Here is a 27,069-nt window from a genome sequence, read left to right on the forward strand (position 1 = left end):
CAAAGAAATCTTAGTAATTTGTGTAGTTAAATCTATGCACAAGTAAAAACAGTTTTACTGTTTAAGTTTTTCATGAAATCTGTCACATGTGGAGTGCCAATTGTTTGCCAGGATGATTTAAGTATCTTGGACTCTACCCACCTAGATTTGCTTTAGAAGCAAGGACCTGGAGTAGGTGGCCCTCATTATATCCAGTTTGACCTCTCAGCATATAGTACACACGTATCTCCAAACCAATAACTCATTTTTATCACTCCAAATTCATTGTTTTACTCGTGTTCATCCCTTCTCATCACTGTGTTATATTTTAAACCTACCTGAGACACTTATTGCTACAGCTTATATAAATACAGTAAACCAATGTACCTGAAATGTCACTCATTTTAAAAAGAAAGAAAGAGAGCAAGCATTTAATCTTACAGTTAAAACACCCATGTCCCAAACTGCAGTTCCTGGGTTCAACTCCCAGCTCTGGCTCCTGACTCAACCTTCCTACCAGTGCAGCAGATAGCAATGGTGATGGCTCAAGGAACTGAGTTCCTACCACCACTGTAGGAGACCTGGGTTGAGTTCCTCAGTTCCGTGCTCTGGACCCTGCTCAGCTCATCAATGCAGGCACTTAGGGTATAAAACAACAAATGGAAGTGTTTCTCTCTCTCTCTCTCTCTCTCTCTCTCTCTCTCTCTCTCTCTGTGTGTGTATGTGTGTGTGTGTGTATCTATTTCTCTGACTCTTCAATAAGAAAGGGAATGGAAAGGAGGAAAGGGGAGACAAAAGTGGGGAAGAAGAGTAGAGGAGAAGAAAATCTAGTCTCCTTTATCAAGATGTCTTTGTCAGTTCACTTCTGTTTGTCTCATAATACTTCAACAAATGATGAAAGATTTCTAACTGCACCATAGGATAATTTCCAACCAGTTCTGAATGCAAAAGAAAGGTTTAAAGCCATGTGAAGTGAATAAGTTCCTGTTAGTTAAATCTGAAAAGAAATAATCAACAAACCATAAGCACTGATGTAGAAATTCTACTAAATCACTAGTTTTGCATCCTACCTACTTTTTTAATGATGGAAATTTGACTGTTGCCCAGAGTGTGGTCAACTGCTAGTATGAAAACACAGGTGATCTAACCCAAAAGACTCATGCCAACTCTAAAACTAAGCAGACTATTCATTACCATGGTAATAACTCTGAAAAGAGGCACAGAAGCCAATTCACAGATTCCATTTTCAAACCAGGGGAAGGGATGATTTGGGAGTGTATGCATGTATGTAATTTACACAGTGTCCTTTGCCAAACTATTAACAATTCAAGAGATGAAGCTTAAAGACACCACAGCAGTGACTCTTACTAACACTGGGTTCTGAAGGATTTGTCACTATAAAAGAAACTTAGAGGATGTTACACAAACGTAGCAGCAATAATTTCTCAGGTACTATGTTTTTCATTGAATTTGAAGAGTCAAGTATCACTCCTAACAGTACCCAATCCACTTGAGAAGAGCACATATGTATAATTAACATGAACAATACAATGCCCAAGAACACTGATTTTGGGGGCCAGTGCTGCAGTGTGATAGGCTAAGCCTCCACCTGCAGTGCTGACACCCCGTATGGGTGCCAGTTCGTGTCCCAGCTGTTCCTCTTCCGATTCAGCTCTCTGCTATGACCTGAGAAAGCAGCGGAAGATGGCCCAAGAGCTGGGCCCCTTCACTGGCATGGGAATCCCAGAAGAAGCTCCCAGCTCCTGGCTTTGGATCAGCCCAGCTCCGGCTATTGAAGCCATCTGGAGAGAGAACCAGTGGATGGAAGACCTCTCTGTTTCTCCCTCTGTGTCTGTAACTCTGCCTCTCAAATAAATAATAAATCTCTAAAAAAAAAAAAAATAGATTGTGCTATACATAGTTCAGCCCAGTGTTTACGCTTTGTGACTTACTTTGAACACAAAAGATCATTACACAGCTGAAATTTCAGTAACTGAAAGTGCTAACATCAGAGATGCACCTCCCAGAAATATTTAAAGCACTATATATTTTGACATCAATCTTCAGTAGCAAAAGATTTAAACCAGTAAAAATATGCTAAAGATCACAATTGAGAAAATGATAAGTCATACACCTGAAGAGAATATGAAACAGAAAGGAAATATGAAATCAGGAAGAAAGTATCTATAAATCATGTTTACCATTTCTTGTAAGGAAGTATACTAGTGACAAGTGCCCAGTTGTGCTGGTGTTGTTACTTTGCTTGACAAAGTCTTTATGTCCACTTTACTACTGAAGAATAACTTTGCTGGATACAGAATTCTAGACTGGAGATTTTTTGTTTTTGTTTTCTACTGCTTTAATACACTCTTCTCCTCGTTTACAAGGGATGTACCATGTAATTCTTACCCTCTTTCCTCTAAAGGTCAGGTAACATTTTATCCCCCTCTGGCTTCTTTCAAGCTCCTTGTCTTTGAATTTCTATAGATTAAATGAGATATGCCTATTGATTGGTCTTTTTGTTTTGTTTTGTATTTATTCTGAGCTTGGTGTTTACCACTAATTTTCAGGTTCTGGGTATCCATCATCAATTCTGGAAAATTCTCAGACATTATTATTTCAAATATTTCTTTGATCCTTTCTTCTCTTTTTTGGATTCCCATTGTGCATTCAATACCCCTTTTATAATTGTCTCGAGTTTTACAGATGTTCTATTTCTTTTTTGTTTCCCATTCTTCCTTGTCTTTTTTGGCTTGGAAAGCTTTGATTGACCTATCTCCAGGCTCAGTGAGTCGTTCTCAGCCTTATACATTCTATTGATGGCCTCAGAAGAATCAAGAACATTCTGCATTTTGGATATAGAGGGTATTTTTATATTATTATTATTTCCAACACCGCTTTAGTTGTGTCCCACAAATTTCCATATATTCTGTTTTCATTTTCATTCTGCACGATTTTTTTTCTTTCTCTTCAGACTTCCTCCTTATCCTATGAATTAGTTAGAAATGTGTTACTTATATTCTAAGTGTTTGGAGGTATATCTGTTATCTTTCTGAGACTGATTTTCAGTATGGCTCCACTAGATTCACAAAATGTACTCTGCACAATTTCAATCTTTTTACAATTTGTTGATTACTTTTAATATCAAAGAATATAGTTTATCTTGGTGTGTACAGTGACTTCATTTAATGCTTTACTTAGAAACAATTCTCAAGATCTCTGCCCACATATCTTTTAAAAAGAACTTTCTGATTAATCTTTCCAAATATATATTCCCAGATACCTATTCAAAATACTGTTCCAAGGATCAAGAATCTAAAATAGTTCCTACTGGCTTCCACTGCACTGAATGCAGTTCGTTCCTCTCTCTTCCAAAGTCCATTCTTACCTGGAGCCCTCGCCATGATGTCAATCTCTTTTTATTTTAGCTCAAGATGTTTCCTAATCCAAAAATATCTTCTCTCACTCTACCCAAACTCTTTCTCTTCCTTTCTTCATCCTTTCAGGCCCAGCTCAAGTTTTATGGCTTCCACTGAAACTTCAATGGCTCTTCTGATACCTGGAGATTTCTTTTTCTGAAATCTGAACCACACCATTTGTAGTTACATACTAATTCTTTCAACATATATGGAGCATCCATACTCATTCTATGTTTTTACTTATATCATTTTCCAGAAGGATTTAAAGCAACTACAATCTGTGTAACAGAAGCTATTAATTTTTTAACAATAGTTCATTTAAAATAGTTCAATTAAAATAACATGGTTTAGGATGCCCACATCCCACTTCATAATTTGATTCCCTGGCTCCAGCTCCTGACCCCATCTTCCCATCAATGCAGACACTGGAGGCAGTTATGATGGCTCACGTAACTGGGTTCCTGCCACCAATGTGGAGACTTGGATTCAGTTCCTGCACCAGCCTAGCTCAGCCCTGGCCATTGCAGACATTCAGGGAATGAACCAGCAAATGGGAGCATGTGTTCTCTCATTTGTGTTCTCCATCTCCCTCTGTCCCTTCCCCTCTCCCTCCCTTCCTCTCAAAAGAAAAAGAAATGCATTTCCAACACTAAAGATAGTATCTACACATTAAATTTTTAAGTACAGCTTCTCTATGTTATTACAGTGTGGTTCTGAGATAACAGAATTTGTTTGGGCACTTCAATGTTGCCTACATTTGATAATCATATTGATAATTTTTGTTGTCATCTCATGAATACTTCTAATACACACACATACATACACACACACAGAGTCATTCAGCCACCTTTTGAGATAGGCATGAAGTCCTTGATTTTTACAACTGAGGGAATAAAGCTCAGAAACTTTAGTACTTCCCCAAGATAATATAATTTACGTGGCAGTGCCAGATTTCAAACTTAGATCTTCATAAGTCTAAAACTTCTGCTGCTGACCACTCATTATAAGAAACTGCAGCTTTTTCTTTTAGCACTTGATTTGCCCAATATCTTGGGGTACAAATTCTAAGCACTGAGCTAGATACTTGAAGACCACTTGAATAATAAAGAACTAGTAGGGGCCGGTGCTGTGGCATAGCAGATAAAGCCGCTGCCTGCAGTGTCCACAACCCACATGGGCACCAGTTGGAGTCCTGGCTGTTCCACTTCCGATCCAGCTCTCTGCTATGGCCTGGGAAAGCAGCAGAAGATGGGCCAAGTCCTTGAGACCCTGCACCCATGGGGGAGACCCAGAAGAAACTCCTGACTCTTGGCTTCAGATTGGCCCAGCTCTGGTCTTTGTGGCCAGCTGGGGAGTGAACCAGCAGATGGAAGAGCTCTCTCTCTCTCTCTGCCTCTCCTTCTCTCTCTGTGTAACTCTGACTTTAAAATAAATAAATAAATAAATCTCAAAAGAATTAGTAAGGTATGTAGGAATCAGATTATTCATGTCTTCAGGCAGCTTAAAAACTAAGGGGCTTGAAACAATGATGTGGCACAACAGGTTAAGCTGCAGCCTGCCACACTGGATCCCATATGGGTGCCAGTTCAAGTCCCGATTGCTCCACTTCCAATTCAGTTCCCTAGTAATGCACCTGGGAAGGCAGAAGATGGCCCAGGTGTTTGGGCCCCTGCACACACATGACAGACCCAGCTGGAGTTCCTGGCTCCTGGTGTCAGCCTGTCCCAGCCCCAATCATCACAGCCATTTTAGAAGTGATCTAGGCAGCGCCACAGCTCACTAGGCTAATCCTCCACCTGCGGTGCTGGCACCCCGGGTTCTAGTCCTGGTTGCTCCTCTTCCAGTCCAGCTCTCTGCTGTGGCCCGGGAAGGCAGTGGAGGATGGCCCAAGTCCTTGGGCCCTGCACCCCATGGGAGACCAGGAGGAAGCACCTGGCTCCTGGCTTCGCATCAGCGCAGCACGCCAGCCACAATGTGCTGGCTGTAGCTGCCACTTGGGGTGAACCAACGGAAAAGGAAGACCTTTCTCTCTGTCTCTCTCTCTCACTGTCTAACTCTGCCTGTCAAAAAAAAAAAAAAAAAAAAAAAAAAAAAAAAAAAAAACAAAAAAGAGAGAGAGAAGTGATCCGAGAGATGGAAGATCTCTTTTTGTCTCTCCCTAACTCTGTCTTTCAAACAAACAAACAAACAAACAAAAAACAACTAAGGGGCTTTAAGGCTTTTGCTGTTGTTGAATTTCTTGAGCTCTTTATAGATTCTGGATGTTAACCCTTTATCAGTTGCATAGTTTGCAAATAATTTCTCCCATTCTGTCTGTGGCCTGTTCACTTGCTGACTGTTTCTTTTGTAGTGCAAAAGCTTCTCAATTTGATGTAATTCTATTCATTAATTTTGGTTTCAATTGTCTGTGCTTCCGGGGTCTTTTCCAAGAAGTCTTCGACTATGCCAATGTCTTGCAGAGTTTCCCCAATGTTCTCTAGTAATTTGATGGTATTGGGTCATGGACTTAGGTCTTTGACCTATTTTGAGTGGATTTTTGTATAGGGTGTAAGGTAGGGGTCTAGTTCCATACTTCCAAACATGGAGATCCAGTTTTCCCAGCACCATTTGTTGAAGATACTGTCCTTGCTCCAGAGATTGGTTTTAGCTCCTTTGTCAAAGATAAGTTAATTACAGATGTGTGGACTGATTTCTGGAGGTTCTACACTTTCCATTGGTCTACATGTCTGTTTTTGTGCCAGTACCAGGCTCTTTTGATTATACCTGGCCTGCAGTATATCTTGAAATCAGGTACTATGGAATCTCCAGCTTTTTTGTTGTTGTTGTTTAAGAATGCTTCAGTTATTCAGGGTCTCTTGTGTTTCAATATTAATTTCAGCATCATTTTTTCTAGATCTGTGAAGAATGCTGCTGGTATTTTGATTGGACTTTTCTTTGTTTGGAGGTCTTTATTCCTGATTTCTGTCTTAGCTATTGGTCTGTTTAGATTTTCCATGTCTTCATGACACAATTTTGGTAGACTGGACAGGTCTACAGATCTATCAATTTCTTCCAGGTTACCCACTTTGTTAGCATGTAGCTCTTTGTTGTAATTTCTGATGATTCCTTTTATTTCTGTGGCACCTATTGTTATAATTACTTTTTCATCATGATTTTATTGTTTTGGGTCTTCTCCCTCTTTTTCTTTTCTTTTTCTTTTTGGTTAGTTGGGCCAATGGTTTATCAATTTTATTTTTTCAAAAAATGTTCTCAATTGTGTTTTTTCTCTAATTTTAATTATTTCTTTCCTCCTAATTTTGGGATTGGTTTGTTGTTATTTTTCTAGGTCCTTGATATGAACTGAGAGCTCATTAATTTGGTACCTTTCCAAATTCTTTATGTCGGCATCAATTGCCACAAACCTCCCTGTGAACACTGCTTTTGCTGTACCCCATAAGTTTTTTTTATGATGTATTGTTCCCTTCATTCATTTCCAGAAATTTTTTTATTTCTCTTTTGACGTCCTCTGTTACCCACTGCACATTCAGAAACATGTTGTTCAGTCTCCATATGTTTGCACATGATCTAGAGATTCTTAAGTTGCTGATTTCCAATTTCATTCCACTGTGATCAAAGAAGATACATGGTATGATTTTGATTTTTTTAGCCTGTGCTGAGACTTCCTTTATAGCTTAGTATATAGTCTATCCTAGAGAAAGTCCCATGGACTAATGAGAAGAATGTGTATTCTCCAACTGTGAGATAAAAAGTTCTGTACGTATCTGTTAGGTCCATTTGGTCCATAGTGTTGATTAGCTCTGTTGTTTCTTTGTTGATTTTCTATCTAGCTGATCTGTCCCTTGATAAGAGTGGGTAATTTTAGCCCCCCATTACTATTGTATTGGAGTCTGTGCCTCCCTAAATTTAGATCCATTAAAATTTCTTTTAAATAGCCAAGAGCCCTGTAATTGGGTATGTATGTACTTACTGTATCTTTCTGTTGAACTGAACCCTTAATCATTACATAGTGCCCTTCTTCATCTCTTTTAACAGTTTTGATATTAGGATGCAGCACCTGCCTTTTTTTGCTTTCCGTTAGCATGGAATATTTTTTTCCATCCTTTCACTTCAGTCTGCATGTATCTTTGTTGGTAAGATGTGTTTCTTATAGGCAGCAAAAAGATGGGTATTGTTTTTTAATCCATTCAGCCATCTTTTAACTGAAGAATTGAGGCCATCTACATTCAAGGTGATTGTTGCTAAGCAACAACTTGGCCCTGACATTTTTCCATAAATATTCCTATTGTTTACTTTGGATTCCTTTTGTACTTCTACTGGGAGATTTTCTGCCTTCACGTTCTTTCATAATCATAGCTATCTTTCCGTGTTTCTGTGTATGACATCTGAAAGCATCTTTTTAAGGAAATTCTTTCAATTTCCGCTGCTTATGGAAGGTCTTATTTCACCTTCATTCATAAATGAGAACTTTGCAGGGTACAGTATTCTGGGTTGATGGGATTTTTCTTTTAAGACTTGGACTATATCTTGCCATTCTCTTCTAGTCTTCAGGGTTTTTGATGAGAATCAGCTCTGATTCTAACTGGAGATCCTCTGAAAGTAATCAGGTAATTCCCTCATGTACATTTTAGAATCTTTTCTTTTTATGTTTTACTATGGAAAGTTTGAGTACAATGTGTCATGGTGAAGATCTTTTCTGGCCATATGTGTTAGTTCTATGTGCTTCCTCTACTTGGATGTCCCTTTATTTCTCCAAACTGGGGAAGTTTTCTATAATTATTTCACTAAATAGGTCTTCTAATCCATTCTCTCTTTCACACCTTCAGGAACTCCTAAACGCTTATGTGGTTTGTCTTATAGAATCCCATAAATCTCCAACACTCTTTTTAAGTTTTGTATTTTCTTCTTGTTTTTGGTCTGACTGTAATATTTTCACATTTGTCTTCTAGGTTGGATATTCTTTCTTCTGCTTCGCCAAGTTGGCTGTTAAGGCTTTTCCGCCACAATTTTATATGATCAATTGAATTATTTATTTCTAATATGTCACTTTGATTTATCTTTAAAATCTCAATTTCATGGGAACAGTTTTCATTCATGTCAATTGTGGTTTTCTTTAGGTCATGGATTTTCTTCTGATTGCTTTAGAGTAATTCCACGATTGATTTTTTAAATTCCATTTCTGGCATTTCCTTAATCTCTTCATCTTCACATTCTGAAATGTTCTTTTGTTCCTTTGGTAGAGTCATTTTGTCTTATTTTTGTTTCTTGAATTTCTGCATTTATTTTTAGGCATTTGTGAAGTTGATTGTTTTTTCTCCTCTGATGTCTTTTATCTTTGAGCTATGCCTCTGTTGCTTTGTGGAATGTCTCCACTTTCAGTGAATACCAAAAAGTGTGTGGTGGGTGTGGCCAGGGAGCTCTGGTTAGTGTTCCAGGGTGGAGCGAGTATCCCAGGTAACACCTAAGTTGGGCATGTAGATCTCCTTTTGTTAACAGAAGGGGAGGAATGGTCACCTCTGTTGGTGTGATCACCTCTTCACCAACTCTCCTCCAAGCTAAGCAATGCCTGGGTGTTAGCCCCCAGTGTGTTCAACACTCATCCATACTACCAAATGAACCACACAAATAATCTGCACAGGCCTCACTGTGAGCACAGTTCCCACTGCAATGATCTGCCATAGGCAACCAAGGAGCTTCAAGCATGTAGAGCCACACCCAGTGATTGCCCAGAGACTCAGCTACAGTCTGCCACTTCTCACATAATCACCGAGTCCTTGGGGTGCTGGCGCTGTGGCATAGCAGGTAAAGCCACCGCCTGCAGTGCCAGCATCCCATATGGGCGCAGGTTCGAGTTCCGGCTGCTCCACTTCCGATCCAGCTCTCTGCTATGGCCTGGGAAAGCAGAAGAAGATGGCCCAAGTCCTTGGGCCCTTGCACCCACGTGGGAGACCTGGAAGAAGCTCCCAGCTCCTGGCTTCGGATCGGCGCAGCTCTGGCTCTTGCAGCCATCTGGGGAGTGAACCAACGATTAAAGACCTCCTTCTCTTTCTCCCTCTCTCTTTCTCCCTCTCCCTCTGTGTAACTCTGGCTTTAAAATAAATAAATAAATAAATCTTTAGAAAAAAAATCACAGGGTCCCCACAGTCTCAGCACACAGGGCTTCCACATCACTTGGTACAGAGGTTTTGCTCTGCTTTGTCAGCCTGTCAGCCTTTGTCTAGGCAACAGAGAGGCAGATGTTCCCAAGCGAGCTCTGGCTTGGCACCTTGATCCTGGGAGCCTGGGGGCACCTTACAGTTCTACATGTGTGCCCAGCCACTTCCCAGGCAGGCTCAAAGTGAGTGGGTACTGCAGATTTTTCCCTCCTCTAGAATCTGGCTGAATATTGCTCTCTAGCTGCCCCTGCTGCCAGTACTGTGATAAACGCGTCCCCTCTATTTACACTGGGTCTACAGGCACCTGCTGACCCCAGGGCTCAAGTCTGGATTCACACCATGCTCTCCCTCCAGCTATATCACCATGGTTTGCTGCAGTCCAGTCTCACCTCCGTCTCCAAGCTGCTGCCTGCTCTGGCTCTCTGCTACTGAAGTCCTACATTCTGTTCATGTTCATGCTGTGTGTCTGCACCCACCACACAGGTCCACAGTGTTCCTCTTCCTCTTGCAGGATTGCCAGTGTCGTCTTCTATCCAATTCTCCCCTGAGAGTGCACTTCCTACACTTTTTTTTTTTTTTTTTTTTACTATTTATCCCTAGCCTAGCTAGTGCAGTATGTTATTCTGTAATCTGCCATCTTGGAATCTCACCTATATGTACATATTTTAGTGTCTTAAAGGCCTGTGTTTAAATGATAGAAATAATCCTTTTTGGATAGAATAATCAAAACACTCTAGGCAACTCTTACCAAGATTCTTAGCTGGTTTAGCCATCTCTCCTAAACAGAATCCTCACAAGCTCACAAACTTGGAAATGTCTACTCTTTTTAAAGGACTTTGAAGAATTATATTCAGAATATATGATTTTAAATAAGTTTTGTATGATTAAAAATGTTGACTGAGTCAGGGTTCTTATACCTCACATGAACTAAATGCTGAAAATTCAAAGAGCTAAAATATTTTCTCAATGGAAAACACTTCCTAGTATTCTCACATAAAAAGATTTCATTTAGTTTTCACGCAAAAGTAATTTCAATCATCCCTGTAACTTCTAGCAAAAATCCATTCAATGTGTTGTTATTCAACTGCTGTAGCTTGTACACTCATATTTTGAAATGAAAGAAGATAAAATCTGTGTGTGTGTGTGTGTGTGTGTGACCCAAAGGAAGTTGGATGATTAATCACTATATATACTTGTTTTTTAAGACCTGATTTTAGAGTGATTTTTGTCACCTTATCCAAACAAAATAAACACAAATTGAAAAGATAGACTTCTTTCTTTTAAAATGGTTATTGCTTTTTGTTTGAAAAGAAAAAGAGTTTAAATATAACTACCTACTTCTGGAAAACAGGTAAGTCTAAAGTTGAACTGTGTGTTTCATAAAATCAAACAGTAGTCCAAAAAACACAGCTCATTAGTGACCAATTAACCCATTTCCTAAGTCTGCAGTAATCTTAGTCAATCAGGTTGCTGCATCTCTGAGTCTGGACTTTTACATCTTAACTAAGATGAATTATCTTAGTGATCTACTTCAATAACAGCCCTTTACCAACACCAGATTCCATTCTGAGGGAGCCCATCTGCTCAAAACCACCTTTAGACTTTGCTACATAATCACAACAGTGGTGACAATAAAGGGGAAGCAAAGTCAGCAATGACACTCATTCCCTGAGCACTTACCATGCCCCTGTCCACACCAGGTGCTTTCTATATGCTATCATGTTTAATCCTAACAAATCACGATGTAGGAAACACTGTGCTGGTTTTACAAATCTGACATTTCAGTCTCGGGGGTAATGCTTCAGACCATATGAATGTTAGATGATGAAGATGATAAAACTAGGCCCTTCTCCCACACCCCACATTCACTATGTACATAAAAAAGGAATTGGTGAAACATGGGAAGCAGTCCACACAGCAGACTCATAGAATGACAAATGCCCTAAACAGCACTCTGACCTCAGAATCAACCCTAAAGGCATGAAGATCTGACTGAAAATACCATGAGAACATTTCAGGTATGGAAAGCCAATACATAGTGGCAAAAACTGTTCTGCATGAAGGATTTCTGTGAGTGAGACCCCAGAGGAAAGAAGGGACCATCAAAGAAGGATGTACTTTTCTCTGAAGGGAGGAGAGAACTTCCACTTTGCATGTGGCCCTGAGTTTGCAGACTCAAAATGCTTCCATAGCCCTGGCAGCTCATGTCAAGAGCCTCAGGTGGCCGGTGCCATGGCTCACTAAGCTAATCCTCCGCCTGTGGCACCAGTACTCCAGGTTTTAGTCCCGGTTGGGGCACCAGATTCTGTCCCAGTTTCTCCTCTTCCAGTCTAGCTCTGCTGTGGCCCGGGAAGGCAGTGTAGGATGGCCCAAGTGCTTGGGCCCTGAACTCACATGGGAGACCAGGAGGAAGCACCTAGCTCCTGGCTTCAGATCATTGCAGTGCGCTGGCCGTAGTGGCCATTTTGGGGGTGAACCAACAGAAGGAAGACTTTTCTCTCTCTGTCTCTCTCACTGTCAAACTCTGCCTGTTCAAAAAAAAAGAGCCTCAGGTGGTCACTGACTTCAGAAATAAGAGTGTTAACTACTAAATCAACAACAGGAGTCACTGTGCACTTACTCCCGATGTTGGACCTCTGTCCTTAATGAGGTGTTCTATGAGAATTAACAGTAAAACTTATCTTCAAACTGTACTTTACACTTTGTGTGTCTGTGTGGGTAAAAACTGTTGAACTCTCTACTTAGTATGGAGTTGGCCTTCTGTCTATAATGTCAATTAAAATGAATCTTAATGAAGAATGGAATGGAAGAGGGAGTAGGAGGTAGGATGGGAGTGGGGGTGGGAGGGCAAGAATGGGGGGAAGAACTACTATATTCCTAAAAGCTATACATAAGAAATTTGAATCAATTAAATAAAAACCTTCAAAGAAAAGTAATTGGTGAAAGTCCCCTACACCTGTTTCTCTGGGCTTCACCACCGTTTTTTGTGGAAGCCAACGAAGTGCTTCCTAGGCATAACTAAATAAGTTGTTTACTAAGTAACAAACATTTCTCAAATGATTTGCAATAGTATAAAAAGTACAAAAGTGGTTGCCAGATGATTCAGCCAAGCAATAATTTACAGGCTAAGTAGATATCAGGAGAATTAAAACTGTTGCCCTAGCTCTGAGGACTAAAGTGCGTGTTGCCAGTCATCATTAAAGGCCCCTAATGCAGCCGCATTGGTCAACAAGCAAGGAACTGAATAGTAAATTGCATGAGAAAAACATATTTTTTCTAAACTAAAATATAGAGATAATAGCTGCAACTTTAGATAAAAGATCACCAGACTATCTCACTGCACAGTAACAACCACCACATTGGAATGGGGAAATAACTAAATAGTAGAGTATACGAAGATAGAAGGTAATTTTACTACTATATGAGCAGTATTTCTTGCCCAAAACATAGTGACTTGGCAGGGGGAGGACAATACATTAATTCCAAATATAGTCCTAGCACCTTTAACAGAATAGGAAGATATGCAAAAAAAGATTCAGCCCAGAGATAAGAAGACATGTGCTTGGTGGGTAGAAGAAGAATACCAACAGAAATAAAGGAAATTAAAAAAGAAAAACAGCAGGTGTTTAGTCTAGCAATTAAGATGTCCCCTGCTCTCGCTCGTGACTCCAGCATCCTACCAGTGCAAACCCTGGGAGGCAGCAGGGATGGCTCAAGTAATTGAGTCTCTGCCACTCACACGTAGCAGACTAGGACTGAGTTCCTGGCTCTGCTCCAGCCCATCCTCAGCCCAGCTCCAACAACTGTGGGCATTTGGGGAGTGAAAGGGTCTCTCCCCTTCAAACAAAAAAATATCTTTTTAAGAGTTAATTTTTTAAAGAAGACCAAACAAACAAAAATTAATGAAGACAGAAGAAACACCCATTTTGTTTTACCAAGCACCATACCACATATGTCAACGTATATAGATGAATGGCTGAAAACAAGAAAAAGGAAACATTCAAAACTAGGCTTATTTCCACAGCAAGGAATGTAAAAATAATATAAGCAGATTAATAACTATAAATTATTCAGTTAATAACTGAAAATGCTGTAAATGGATTTTAAATGGCAATTCACTTACAGATGAACAACATCTTTAAGTCTCTCCTTGTACATACATGTAGTCCTAAAAAAGGCCAAGCCTTTGGCTTGCTTTCCTTCTCTGCTGCTTCTTCCTCTTCTTCTTCCTACTCTTGATTGTTTTCCAAGTTCTCAGAAACAAGATGACCCTGTCCTACTGGTGCTACAGTAGAAGCAGATTTAATAACAGTCAAAAATGTCATGCTTGAAAGATCCCCTACAGGTACCTGCTAATCTTCATTCATTTTATTATGAAAGCTCATAATTTTAATGCCTTTACTTTACATTTTTCCTAGTAAAACACTTTCAGGTCCATGAACTCAATTTATTCTCACAACATGTAACCCAGGAGGTACGTAGAACAAACAGCCTCATCGTTATTCCCTCTTTAAAAACAAGCACAGAGGCAACAGGGATCCGGGGCCAGAAAACCGAGGGCACCTGCAATGGGACACAGGTCCTGGCAGGGAGCTCCATGCACCGAGACACCACTCCCCACTACCAGCATTTCAGATATCTGCAATATTTCCCTGCATATGTGCAAATGTTAAAGTTTCTAAGATGCAGCTGACTGCTTAAAATTTACTAATTTTTCTACAAATGAACTTACCTCAAAAAAGAAAAAACAGGTCCAATTCTTATGTTTCCACTTCTGTCCAGTGAGGACTATGATAAGGTGTCCTATATGTAAAAATACAAGAAAACATAAAATATTCACTGAAGTACAATATGACTGCTTCATTCTCTCTTACCCTGTTGTGCTCTCTTTTCATATAGATTAAAAATGATATGGATGGAGATGACAAAGAGGAAAGAGATCACCAAGGATCAAATACTGTGAAAGGCACATCACTTGGTAACGCTATCTGATTTACTCCTCACAGGAACTCTGGCCAGTACTGAACAAACTAAGATCATAAAATTTGAGTCCATATTCAACACTAAACATCTTTTTATTTTGCATCTTTTAGGTATATTATGGCATTTTATAAATTATTGGTAAAATAAGCATTTTCATTTATTTGCTATATGTAGCTTGGTATATATATTCAGTTGGGAACCTATAAATAAACATAGTAACCAGGATATTTGTTGTAATTTAAATTTTTTCAACTTAAAAGTTGTAAAACACTTTTTTCTTTTTTACATATCAAATATATTTAATTTCCATTATAATCAAAGGCTTAACACTCCACTAAATAAAGAGTTCAACAAATAAAAAGTAAAAAGACCATAGATTAGCAGGAAAATAGGCAAGAGCTATAAGTAATAATCAAATGAAAATATATTCAAATTCACTCTCATATATTTTAAAATAGTCACAGATTAAAACTATAGTAGTATGTAATTCATTTGTTTGACAAAGATATAAAGCAAAGATTCAAAATCCATTCATGATAAAAAAAAAAAAACACCTCCATAAATTCACTATATAAGGAAAATCTCAAAATTATAAAGGCTATGTATGACAAGCTGCACAGGGACAAGTTGAAAGCATTTCCCCTCATATCTGGAATAAAAGGATGTTCCTTATCACCACTTTTATTCAATATAGTATTGAACGTATTAGAGAAATTACGGAGGAGAAAGAAATAAAAAGCTTCAAATTGGAAAGGAGGAAGACAAAATATTCACATTTGCAGATAACATGATGTTGTACATAGAAAAACCTACACATTTCACCAAAAACCTGTCAGACCTGGGGTCAGTGCTGTGGCATAATGAGTTACACTGTTGCTGCAGAGCCAGCATCCCATGGGGTACCAGCTGGAGTCTCCACTGCCCAACTTCCTATCTAGCTTCCTGCTAATGTGCCTGGGAAGGCTGGGAAGATGGCCCAAGCACTTGGGCCTCTGCACCCACATGGCAGACCCAGATGGAACACCTGGCTCCTGGCTTCAGTCTGGCCAGCCCTGGCCATTATGGCCATTTGGGGAGTGAACCAGTGGATGGAAGATCTCTGTCTTTGTCTCTCCCTCTCTGTTACTACACATTTCAAATAAATAAATAAATCTTTTTAAAAAACTTCTAGAGCCGACAAACATATTCAGTACAGTTCTAGGTTACAAAATAAACATATAAAAAAGAATAGATTTTATATGCCAATGATGAACTTGCCAAAAGGGGAATCAAGAAAGAAAGAAATTCTGTTCACAATAGCCACCCAAAGTATCAAATATTTAGAAATAAACGAAAGATCTCTATAATAAAAATTATAAAATATTGATGAAAGAAATCATTAAAGACACAACAAATGTAAAGATGCTTTGTTCACAGTTTATAATATAATTAAAATAACTATACTACTTAAAGCAATCTACAGATTCAATGCCATCCCTATCAAAATACCAATGACATTCTTTATAAAATTATTTTAAAAAATCATAAAATTCATATGGAATCACAAAAGACCAAGAATAGCCAAAGCGATCCTAACCAAAAAAAAAAAAAAGAAAATAGAGACAATAACAGACTTCAAAGCATATTATAAACCTATAGTAATTAAAACTAGCATAAAAACTGACACACAGACCAATAAAGCAAAACGGATCCCAGAAATTAATCCACATAAATATAGCCGACTGATTTTTGACAAAAATGTGCACACCATACTTTGGAGAAAGGATAATTTATTCAATATATTGTGCTGGAAAAACTGGGTGTATATATGTAATAACATGAAATTAGATCCTTACCTCTCACCATTTACAAAATCAATTCAAGATGGACCAAAGACTTAAATTTAAGACCTGAGACTATAAAGCTGCTAGAATAAAATGTAGAGGAAACACTTCAAGACATTGGTGTAGGTGATGATTTCTTAGATAATATCCCCAAACACAGACAACAAAAGCAAAACTAGACAAATGGGATTATATCAACTTCAGAAGCTTCTGCACAGCAAAGGAAACAATCAACACAATGAAAAGACTTCCAACAGAATGGGAAAAAACATTTTCAAGCTACTTATCCAACAAAGGATTAATATCCAGAATATATTAGGAAATAAAAAACAACAACAACAAAACAAACCATTGCAGTTAAGAAAGGGCCAAGGACCTCACAGACAGTTCTCAAAAGAAGAAATATAAATGGCTAGCAAATACAAGAAAGAATACTCAACATCACTATTCATCAGGGACATGCAAATCTAAACTAAAATGAGATAATAATCACCTCACCCCTGTCTGAATGACTCTTATCCAAAAGACTGAGAGCAACAAACACTGACAAGGATGTGAATAAAGGGAAATCTTACACACTGTTGAAGGGAATATAAATTAGTGCAATAGCTGTTTAAGACAGTATGGAAATTTCCTTAAAAACCAGAAATAGACTTGCCATTTGATCCAGCAATCGCACTACTGGGTATCTACCCAAAAGACATGAACACATTGCATCAAAGACATACCTGCACTGCCATGTTTACAACAGCACCATTTATAATAGCCAAAATATGGAATCACTCAAGGTGTCCATCATCAGAAGAATAGATAAAATGTAGAATATATACACAGAATATTATTCAACCATAAACAAGAATGGAATTCTATCATTTGTATCAAAATGGCTGCAACTGGTAGACATCATGGTAAGTGAAATAAGTTGGACACAGAAAGACAAATACTGCATGGTCTCCCTTTTATGTGGGAGCTAAAATTTTTAAAAAATAAAAAAAACAAACATGTACAATGTAATACTTTATCCATTTTAGTATTTTTTTGTTCTAGTACCATTGGTTGAACTCTGTAATTAACACACAATTATTCTTAGGTGTTTAAATTTTAACTGAAAAGTGATCCCTGTTAGGAATTTGGAAAACATTATGCTGAGTGAAATAAGCCAATCCCAAAGGGACAAATACCACTTGTTCTCCCTGATAGGTGACAACTAACTGAGCACCAAAAAGGAAACCTGTTAAAGTGAAATGAACACTATGAGAAACAGTGACTTGATCAGCCCTCACCCTGACTGCTGTTGAGCACCTTAATATGTTATCCCTCTTAGTATTTTTTTTGTTTGTTCTACTTAATACTTTTGGTTGAATACTGTAATCAATACACAATTCTTCTTAAGTGCTGAAACTTAACTAAAAAGTGATCACTGTTAAATATAAGAGTGGGAATAAGAGAGGGAAGAGATGTGCAATTCGGGACATGCTCAAGCTGACTTACCTCAAACGGTAGTTAGAAACATACCAGGGAATTCCAATTCAATCCCATCAAGGTGGCATGTTCCAATGCCATCTCACTAGTCCCAGTGATCAATTTCTGTTCACAATTGATCATAATGATAGGACTAAGAACCAAAGGGATCACATAAACGAGAACAGTGTCTGCAAATACTAGCTGATAGAATAAAAAAGGGAGAGAACGATCCAACATGGGAAGTGAGATACACAGCAGACCCATAGAATGGCAGATGTCCTAAACAGCACTCTGGCCTCAGAATCAGCCCTTAAGACATGAGGATCTGGCTGAAAAGCCCATGAGAGTATTTCAGGCATGGAAAGCCAAGATACTCTGGGGGAGAAAAAAAAAAAAAAACCAACAACCTAAATGAAAGATCTCCACGAGTGAGATCCCAGTGGAAAGAACGGGTATCAAAGAAGGAGGTACCTTTCTCTGAAGGAAGGAGAGAACTTCCACTTTGACCATGGCCTTGTCTAAATATGATCAGAGTCAGTGAACTCAGGGGGCTTCCATAGCCTTGGCAGCTCATGACAAGAGCCTAGGGTGATTACTGAGGCCATAAACAAGAGTGTCAATTTGTTAAGTCAACAACAGGAGTCACTGTGCACATGTAGGATCTTTGTCCTTAGTGTGCTGTACATTGAGATTTAATGCTATAACTAGTACTCAAACAGTATTTTTCACTTTATGTTTCTGTGTGGGAGCAAACTGTTGAAATCTTTACTTAATGTATGCTAAACTGATTTTCTGTATATAAAGAGAATCGAAAATGAAAAAAAAATTGTTAAGTCAACAACAGGAGTCACTGTGTACTTACTTCTCATGTGGGATCTGTCCTTAGTGTGTTGTCCAATGTGAAGTAATGCTATAACTAGTACTCAAACAGTATTTTACACTTTGTGTTTCTGTGTGGGTGCAAACTGATGAAATCTTTACTTAATATATACTAAATCAATCTTCTGTATATAAAGATAGTTGAAAATGAATCTTGATGTGAATGGAATGGGAGAGGGAGCAGGAGATGGGAGGGGTGTGAGTGGGAGGGAAATTATGGGGGGTGGGAGCCATTGTAATCCATTAACTGTACTTTGGAAATTTATATTTACTAAATAAAAAATAAATTAAAAAAAAAAACACAGAATTTACCCAAAGGAAATGAAAAAAAAACAAAAAAACAAAAAACAAAGAAATGCCTATATGTATCAGTTTTGCTACAGATGTAGTGTTTTGTAAAACACATTTTGAATATGTACTTACCCATTAGATATTTAAGGAATCTCCAAGTGCGTATTTTTTTAAACTAGGATAGAGCAAAATACCAATAATAGGTCAAGGACAGAGTTCGCTTTAAACCAAAGTGCCTATACCACATCATTTTAAAGGAGTCTAATAGGGCCAGCGCCACAGCGGCACCCCGGGTTCTAGTCCTGGTTGGGGCACTGGATTCTGTCCTGGTTGCTCCTCTTCCAGTCCAGCTCTCTGCTGTGGCCTGGGAGAGCAGTGCAGGATGGCCCAAGTGCTTGGGCCCTGCACCCACTTGGGAGACCAGGAGGAAGCACCTGGCTCCTGACTGGATCGGCACAGCGCGCTGGCCGTAGCAGCCATTTGGGGGGTGAAACCAACAGAAGGAAGACCTTTCTCTCTGTCTGTCTCTCTCATTGTCTAACTCTGTCAAAAAAAAAAAAAAAAAAAAGGAGTCTAATAAACAGTGCTAACTTCTTTGTTACATGAGTGTAGCAGCAATGAAAATGGACTTTAGAGTAGGGGAGATCAGATTTGAATCCATAAATATCTCTGAACCCACAGAAGGTAAGGATTATAGAGATCCTTCCCTAAGAAAATCTCACTTGCCTACAGACTACGCATGAACAATACTTCCACAGTGTCACAAGCATAAAACATCCATGGTTGCTAAGTAGATGTCAGAGGGTTGGTGAGTTTAACCTGCATTGTAGTCACAGATGTTTTCATTATTGGTTTTGATCTTTCTTAATCTTTAGGAAACTAAGGTTGAGGACATAATCAAAACAATTTGGTAGCTTAAAAAAATGAGACATAAGATACAAAGAAAACTGATAAAGCATCTTGAGAATATGTGATGTAGAACCACAAACCAAGCATATATCAGCCTCCACAGAGACACAATACTATAATTCAAATAAGCAGTATGTAAAATGATGAATTTATATTCTCTTATAAGCCTGGAAGTGCTCAACGCTTGTAAGAAATTATCATCTCAAATAGTTAAAAATACAAAAAAACTTCATATTTAAAGAAATGTACTTTAAATCATGTAGCTAGATGGCCAGGTTATTTACTCATCTGTGAATCTGAAAAACATATCCTAGACAAACATGACAGAAGAGATGTTAGCACAGTTAATGGAACAAATAGTAGGCAGCATAGGTCCCATAACTGGCATGAGGGTATTTCAAAAAGTTTTGGAAAATTAAAATTAAAGGTAAGTTTCTTTTGGTACACAAAATTTTGAAACCTATTCTCTTGCATGGATTTAAAAAAATTTTTGGCACCGAAATGAACTTATATTTTAAATCTGTTTTTCACAAACTATTTGAAGTATCCTTGTACCAAGCGGTATTAAACATAACAATATAGGGTGAATCTCTTCCCTCAAAAAGCACACACTTGAATGGAAAATGCTACACACATATAGATAAACTTGAACATATTTGGTACAGTAATAGAGGTATAAGCATACCGAACACTTGGTTGTCTCTCCATCTAAGGATATTCAAAGCTTAGATTCTTTAATTCAGTCAAGATTGCAAGATGTGACCTTACCAAATCTGGAATACATGAAAATGGTGAGATCGAATACACCAAAACCAAGACTTTGTGACAGATTTGAAAAAACAAAATCAAACATCAGAAGTTCCTTTTCTTCTTTCTACAAAGAAAAATAATGACAACAGCAACAGCAGTTGCCAAGAGCTTACTAAATACCAAGCATTTCTTTAAATGCTCAAAGTGTTATGACTGCCTCAATGCACACAACCACCCTATAAGAGAGGTAGTATTATCACCCTGATTTGATAGATGAGCTATGTTTTATGTTTACACATACAGACATTACACAACTTATCCAAAGTGATAATGGTAAGAATCAAAATCTGAAAACAGGAAGAATGTCTTCAAAGCTCATGCTCTTAACCATTATGTACTTAAGGATTAGCTAAATACCTCACCATGTTAACTGGCTTATACAAAGTAGACTTCTCAAAAACCTAACACATTGATGTTTGTTAAGTATTAGAATTGTTTAATACTCCTTTAAAACAAATTACCTTCCACTTCTGCTCATTTATCAATACCTGTTTAGGATTTCCCCTATATGAGGAAACTTCTAAAAGTTCATGGAAAATAAATTAAAAGATTATTTTGATGTGAAAAAATTTTGAAATCCATGCATTTTTCATATTAGACATATTTCATGACCTTTTGAAGACCACTCACAGTCTCCCTCCATTTTCTATACATATGTCAAAATTTTCCAATTGACTCCTTCCTTTAACAGCTCAGAAACTGGGTGCAACTTAGCTTAGTAGACACCCATGTCCCACCGTGGAATACATGGCTTCAATTCCCAACTCCAGCTTCCTGACAGCACAGATCCTGGGATGCAGCAGAGAGGGCTCAAGTAACTGGGTTCCTGCCATTTACATCAAACACCTGGATCACGATCCTAGCTCCTGGCTCTGGCCCTGGCTGCAGCCTCAGCCATGTTACTGTGGGTATTTAGAGAGTGAACCACTGGATGAAAATGTGCACACATACTCGCTCTGTTGCTCTCTTTCTCTATCCCTCCCTCTCTCTTCCTGTCTCCCAAATAAATTTTTAAAAATCAGTAAATAAAAATCCAGATACTGAGTATAAAGGATTTAGTCTGTTTTTTATACAAACTATATAATTAATTAGATACTCAAAATGTAAATGAGGGGAAGTTTTTCTTTATAGAAGCATTCTAAATAAAGAGAGACAAAATAACAATATATCACACTTTGCAATCCTTAATGAATTAAAGTATTAGTCATAATAGCAGCTGGCATCAAACAAGGGAAAACAACCACACATGAGGGTATTCAAAAAGTTCATGGGCCAGCGCCGCGGCTCAATAGGCTAATTCTCCACGTGCGGTGCCGGCATCCCGGGTTCTAGTCCCAGTCGGGGTGCCAGATTCTGTCCCAGTTGCCCCTCTTCCAGGCCAGCTCTCTGCTATGGCCTGGGAGTGCAGTGGAGGATGGCCCAAGTCCTTGGGTCCTGCACCCGCATGGGAGACCAGGAGAAGCACCTGGCTCCTGGCTTCTGATCAGCGCAATGCACTGGCCACAGCACGCCGGCCGCGGCAACCATTGGAGGGTGAACCAACCAACGGCAAAAAGGAAGACCTTTCTCTCTCTTTCCCTCTCACTGTCCACTCTGCCTGTCAAAAAAAAAAAAAAAAAAAAAGAATAAAAAAAAAGTTCATGAAAGGAAGCATGCATTATTGTTTCATAATATGCATTTTCCACAAACTTTGTGGAACCCTCATACACATGGATTTCAAAAAAATTGTGCCAAAATAAACTGATCTCTTAATTCCATTATCCATGAACTTTCTGAAGTACCTTTGTATTATATGTCACCTTAAGGAAGAAAAAATATCACCCAAATAGTAGGAAGTGAAGGGAAGGGCAGGGCAAGAGAAGGAAGATAAGAAGGCAAAGAATGAATAAAAGAGGAAATAAGAAACAGGGAAGAAGAATCTGAACTTGGTTATGCCTCCAGATTTTTCTACCAATTTATATAACATACACAGGTTAGAGGAACATGCTAAACTATACAACATAGAGATAACCAGCAACACCTGGCAATAGAAAATTCTACAGGGCAAATTTCAATAAATAAACTGCAAAAAGGGGCCTGCATTGCGGCTTAGTGAGTTAGGTAGCTGCTGGGGACACCCACATCCCATATCAGAGTGTCCAGTTAAGAGTCCCAGCTACTCTGCTGGGGATCCAGCTTCCTGCTAGCATGCACCCTGGCAGGCAGCAGGTGATGGCTCTAGTACTTGTATCCCTCCCAAGATTGAGTTCCAGGCTCCTGGCTTCAGCCTGTTGTAAACATCTGGGGAGTGAACCAGATCGATGGCCGAGCTATAGAGTGAACAAACTCGCGCACACTCTCGCTCTTGCTCTCTCATAATTTCTTTCTATTACTCTGCACTTTATAGAAATAAAAATAACCCCCCAAAATTGCAAGAATAAAAGTTGAAGGAGAATATCTGTATTTTAAAAGACATTAAACATATCAATGAGTCATAAACGACATTATCAGGATACTGGTTTAAACAAAATATAAAAAGTAATTTATGAAACCACTGACAAATTGAACACTGCTATTAAGGAATTATTGGCTTTTAGGCACTATAATGAAATTAGAATTATGTCTTGACAGTAATTTTAGCTTTTATAACATACTGAAATATTTACAATGACATGGTATACCTGAGTTTTGCTTTGCTTCACCAAGAAGGGGAACAAAATGGGGATGGAATGAAACAATATTGGCCAAGGGTTAATAACTGCTGGAGTTAGATGACAGCTATATGCCACTTATTAGAATATTCTCTGTGTTACTTTGTATACTTAAAATTTTCCACAATACTAAGTTAAAAAAAAAAACTAAGAAACATGATACATCAAAAAAAAATGGTACCTCAAGTTTATAATAGAAATGCTTTAAAGAACAATTTAAAATTTAACTGGATGTTCCCACAAGGAAAAATAATGTTTTGATTAAATAATAATGCTAACTGATGTCTCAACCAGTAGATATTTTTCCTCAATAGCTTCACTAAAATGTTATGTCTGTAATGTATCACATACAGCTAGTACCAAGAAAACAGTAACTTCTCTGAAAAGTAACGACAGTTTCAAACTACTAGCAAGTTGGTAGACTTTATTTTTTTAATATTTATTTATTTGAAAGCAGAGTTACAGAGAGAAAGATTGAGAAAATTTCTTCTATCCCCTGTCTCACTCCATAAATGATTATAACAGCTAGGGTTGGGCCAGGCTGAAGCCAGGAGCTTGGCACTCCATCTGGGTCTCCTTTGTGGAGGCATGGGGCCCAGGAATTGGGCCATCTTCTGCCCTTTCCTAGATGTACTACAGGGAGCTGGTTCAGAAATGGAGTAGTCGGGTCTTGAACCAGTGCTCATATAGGATGCCAGTGTGACAGGCAGTGGCTTAACCTGCTATGCCAAAACATTGCCCCCAAATTATTAGAACTTTAGATTTCTTTTATTGCTTCCAAGATTGTACTTACTTCTCCTGACATTAAAGACAAATGGGAGATTCTGGCTAATATTCCTCAAGCATGTAATGCATTTTTAGCTTATTATATTATCCACCATGCTAGATAAGAAACAGTCATGGTTAGCATAAAATTATAAAATGTAAAAAAAAAAAGTTCTAAAATTTTATTTTGGTACTACCATCTATTGCTTTATATTATGTCAAGCAAGTTCTAGATCCTTCATCTGTAATATAAGAAATGTAATTTCTTCCACAAAATGTTATGACACTTAAATTTTAATTATTATACATAAAATATACTTGGTATATTTTAATCTTTTGTATAAACTGCAGAAGCATACATACATACATACACACACACACACACACACCACCACTGCTCCTGGTGCCACTAATTATTCCTGATGATGTTTAGTAGCTAATCTTCTAATTGTCAACATCTAATCATTATTCTGCTAGTCATTATTTTTATGTTAATTAACATTAGTCTTACTTTTTCTCAAATTCCAACAATATTTTCCATAAGCAAAAATGATCACTTGGAAAACACATCAGCTCTGAGAGCTAAAATATCCTCTCAAACAGTTATGAACAGTATTTTTGTAATCAGTAAGACTTAGCCCTGGGGCTGGCGCTGTGGTACAGTAGGTTAATCCTCTGCCTATGGCACCAGCATCCCATATGGGCGCTGGTTCTATCCCGGCTGCTCTACTTCTGATCCAGCTCTCTGCTGTGGCCTGGGAAAGCAGCAGAAGATGGCCCAAGTCCTTGGGCCCCTGCACCCGCATGGGAGACCAGGAAGAAGCACCTGGCTCCTGGCTTCGGATTTGCGCAGCTCCAGCCATTGTGGCCATCTGGGGAGTGAACCAACAGAAGGAAGACCTTTCTCTCTGTAGCTCTCACTGTCTATAAATCCACCTCTCAAATAAATAAAATCTTTAAAAAAAGAAAAAGACTTAGCTCTAGCTTATTTGACCAAGTTATAAAGCTTGAAAATAAATCATATTGTTAGAAAAATATATAGGCTTTTTTCAGTTAAATATCCAAAGTTAAATTATATTTTCAATGTGGTTGGTATTCGAAGGATCATGCTATACCCTAAAATATCAAAATAATTCATTAAACTTACTTATAATGCTCCTACTATAAGAAAATTCTTACCCTTGAATGTAAGTAACAAAGAACTGCTTCCTTCAAATTCACTTATAGCTTAAAGCATCTCCCAAGTTGCGTAAGTCACTTAGTTACATATATGTCTCAAGGTTGGAATATAAACTCCAAAGAGACAGAGGCAGCCTTACTTATGTTTTTGTAATACCATCACTTGCAACATGCCTGGAAGTAGCAGATGCCTAATAAATATTTGCATCCACACATAAGTATACATCTTCCCTCCAGGGACTAATCATATCACTAAGAATTCCATAAATACAACATGGTGGAAATAAATCTACAACACTTGGGACCAGAATCCCAAGAGACTTTCACTTCGGTCTTACCCTTACTCCTTAGTCCATGGAGTACGTGTATCTTGTACAGATCACTATAATTCAGCACAGACTATATCCTTGGGTTAGTTTTCCAAGCCTGGAGCCTTCAGGCTGTAACAGTAGCTGACACTTATTGACAGCACTCTAAGTGCCAGGTACTATGCCAAGAGCATCATGAACCTTACCTGTTCATGTGACCTTCATAATAACCTGGAAGTACTGGTCCTATTTTACGTGAGTAGATGCTGAGGCTTAAAAAGGTTACAAAACTTGTTCAAAGTCCCAAAATCAATGAGAAGACCCAAGATTTAAGCCAGGTTTGTCTAACAATAGAGTTCACATTCTCCATCACTGAGTCTCTTGAACAGGTTTGATGGTGAATTTTAGGAGTCAACTTGATTGGATTAAAGGATACCTAGGTAGCTGATAAAGCATTACTTCAGGGTGTGTCTCTGATGGTGTTTCTGGAAGACAGGGGCATAGAAGTCAGTAAACTGAGCGGGGAAGACATACCCTCAATGTGGACAGGCACCATTCAAATGGTTGAGGACCTTGATGGGACAGAAAGTCAGAGGAAGCATGAATTCTTTTCTCCAAATCTAGGATTCCCCCCTTCTCTTGCTCAGGGACAGCAGGAACTCCAGGTCTCCTGACTTCGTACTCTGGGACTCAAACACAAGCAGCCCTCCAGGCTCTTGGGCCTCTGGCCTTGGTTCTCAGAGTTTCACCATAGGCTTCCCTGATCCTGAGGCTTCCAGATTTGAAATTATGGATGCTACAAGTTTGCAGATTGCCTATCATGGGACTTCTCAGCTTCCAAAATTACATGAGCCAGTTCTCCCCTCCATCCATCGGTCCATATAGATACCTAGACAACCTATTGGTTCTGTCCTCCAGAGAACACAGAATACAGAAGGCTACTAACAAACAAAATTTTTGAAAGGAGCTGTAAATGGTCCCTTGAGGTCATTTAGATGCTTTTTAGATGAGCTTTTAAATACCAAAATATTAGATTCCTTATATGAGTCCATCATTTATCCCTTCCCCCTCTGACGCACAGTGACCCTTCAATAGAGAAATCAGAACCAACAGAAGTTACTGACATGACAGGAGACAAAATTGAGGACGGAAATCATGCTCAAAGAAGGAAATCTAAGCAGTCTTGATATCCTGGAAGCAAAAGCTTGGGGGAAAAAAATCAAACTGGTAGGTATACAATCTTATTGCATAAAGATCTAGATCCATACTGAGGACTGCAGTTTGCACAGGGCATAAAAACACGGAGCACTTACATGTACACACATTGAATTCACTAAATGGAAAGTTCTTGTGCCATAACGCTGCCACCAGAACACAGGTGTCATGTAGACCTGATGCTAAAATTCATTAGCGGCTAC

General features: G+C 38.5%; 1 protein-coding gene across 7 annotated transcripts in view; it reads right to left on the reverse strand.

Moving 5' to 3' along the window:
* EPS8 (EGFR pathway substrate 8, signaling adaptor) overlaps positions 1-27,069 on the reverse strand; it is a 188,473-nt gene that overhangs the window by 116,401 nt on the left and 45,003 nt on the right. For 2 of the 7 annotated variants that reach the window (XM_089303877.1, XM_089303878.1), the window contains 2 exons: positions 14,283-14,353; positions 3,368-3,561 (listed from right to left, as the gene is read on the reverse strand). The exons of 1 other annotated variant lie outside the window; for it this stretch is intronic. In XM_089303877.1, coding sequence (XP_089160003.1) covers positions 3,368-3,383 — 16 coding nt within the window. In that variant the 5' untranslated portion in view covers positions 3,384-3,561; positions 14,283-14,353. Of the gene's footprint in view, positions 1-3,367; positions 3,562-13,673; positions 13,836-14,282; positions 14,354-27,069 lie in introns of all 7 variants that reach the window. 4 more of the 7 variants (XM_089303880.1, XM_089303881.1, XM_070049440.2 and 1 more) reach the window with 2 other exon arrangements.

This window comes from Oryctolagus cuniculus, chromosome 9 (assembly GCF_051225735.1).
Source record: "Oryctolagus cuniculus isolate XC-2025 breed Fujian yellow rabbit chromosome 9, ASM5122573v1, whole genome shotgun sequence".
Taxonomy (NCBI): Eukaryota; Metazoa; Chordata; class Mammalia; order Lagomorpha; family Leporidae; genus Oryctolagus; species Oryctolagus cuniculus.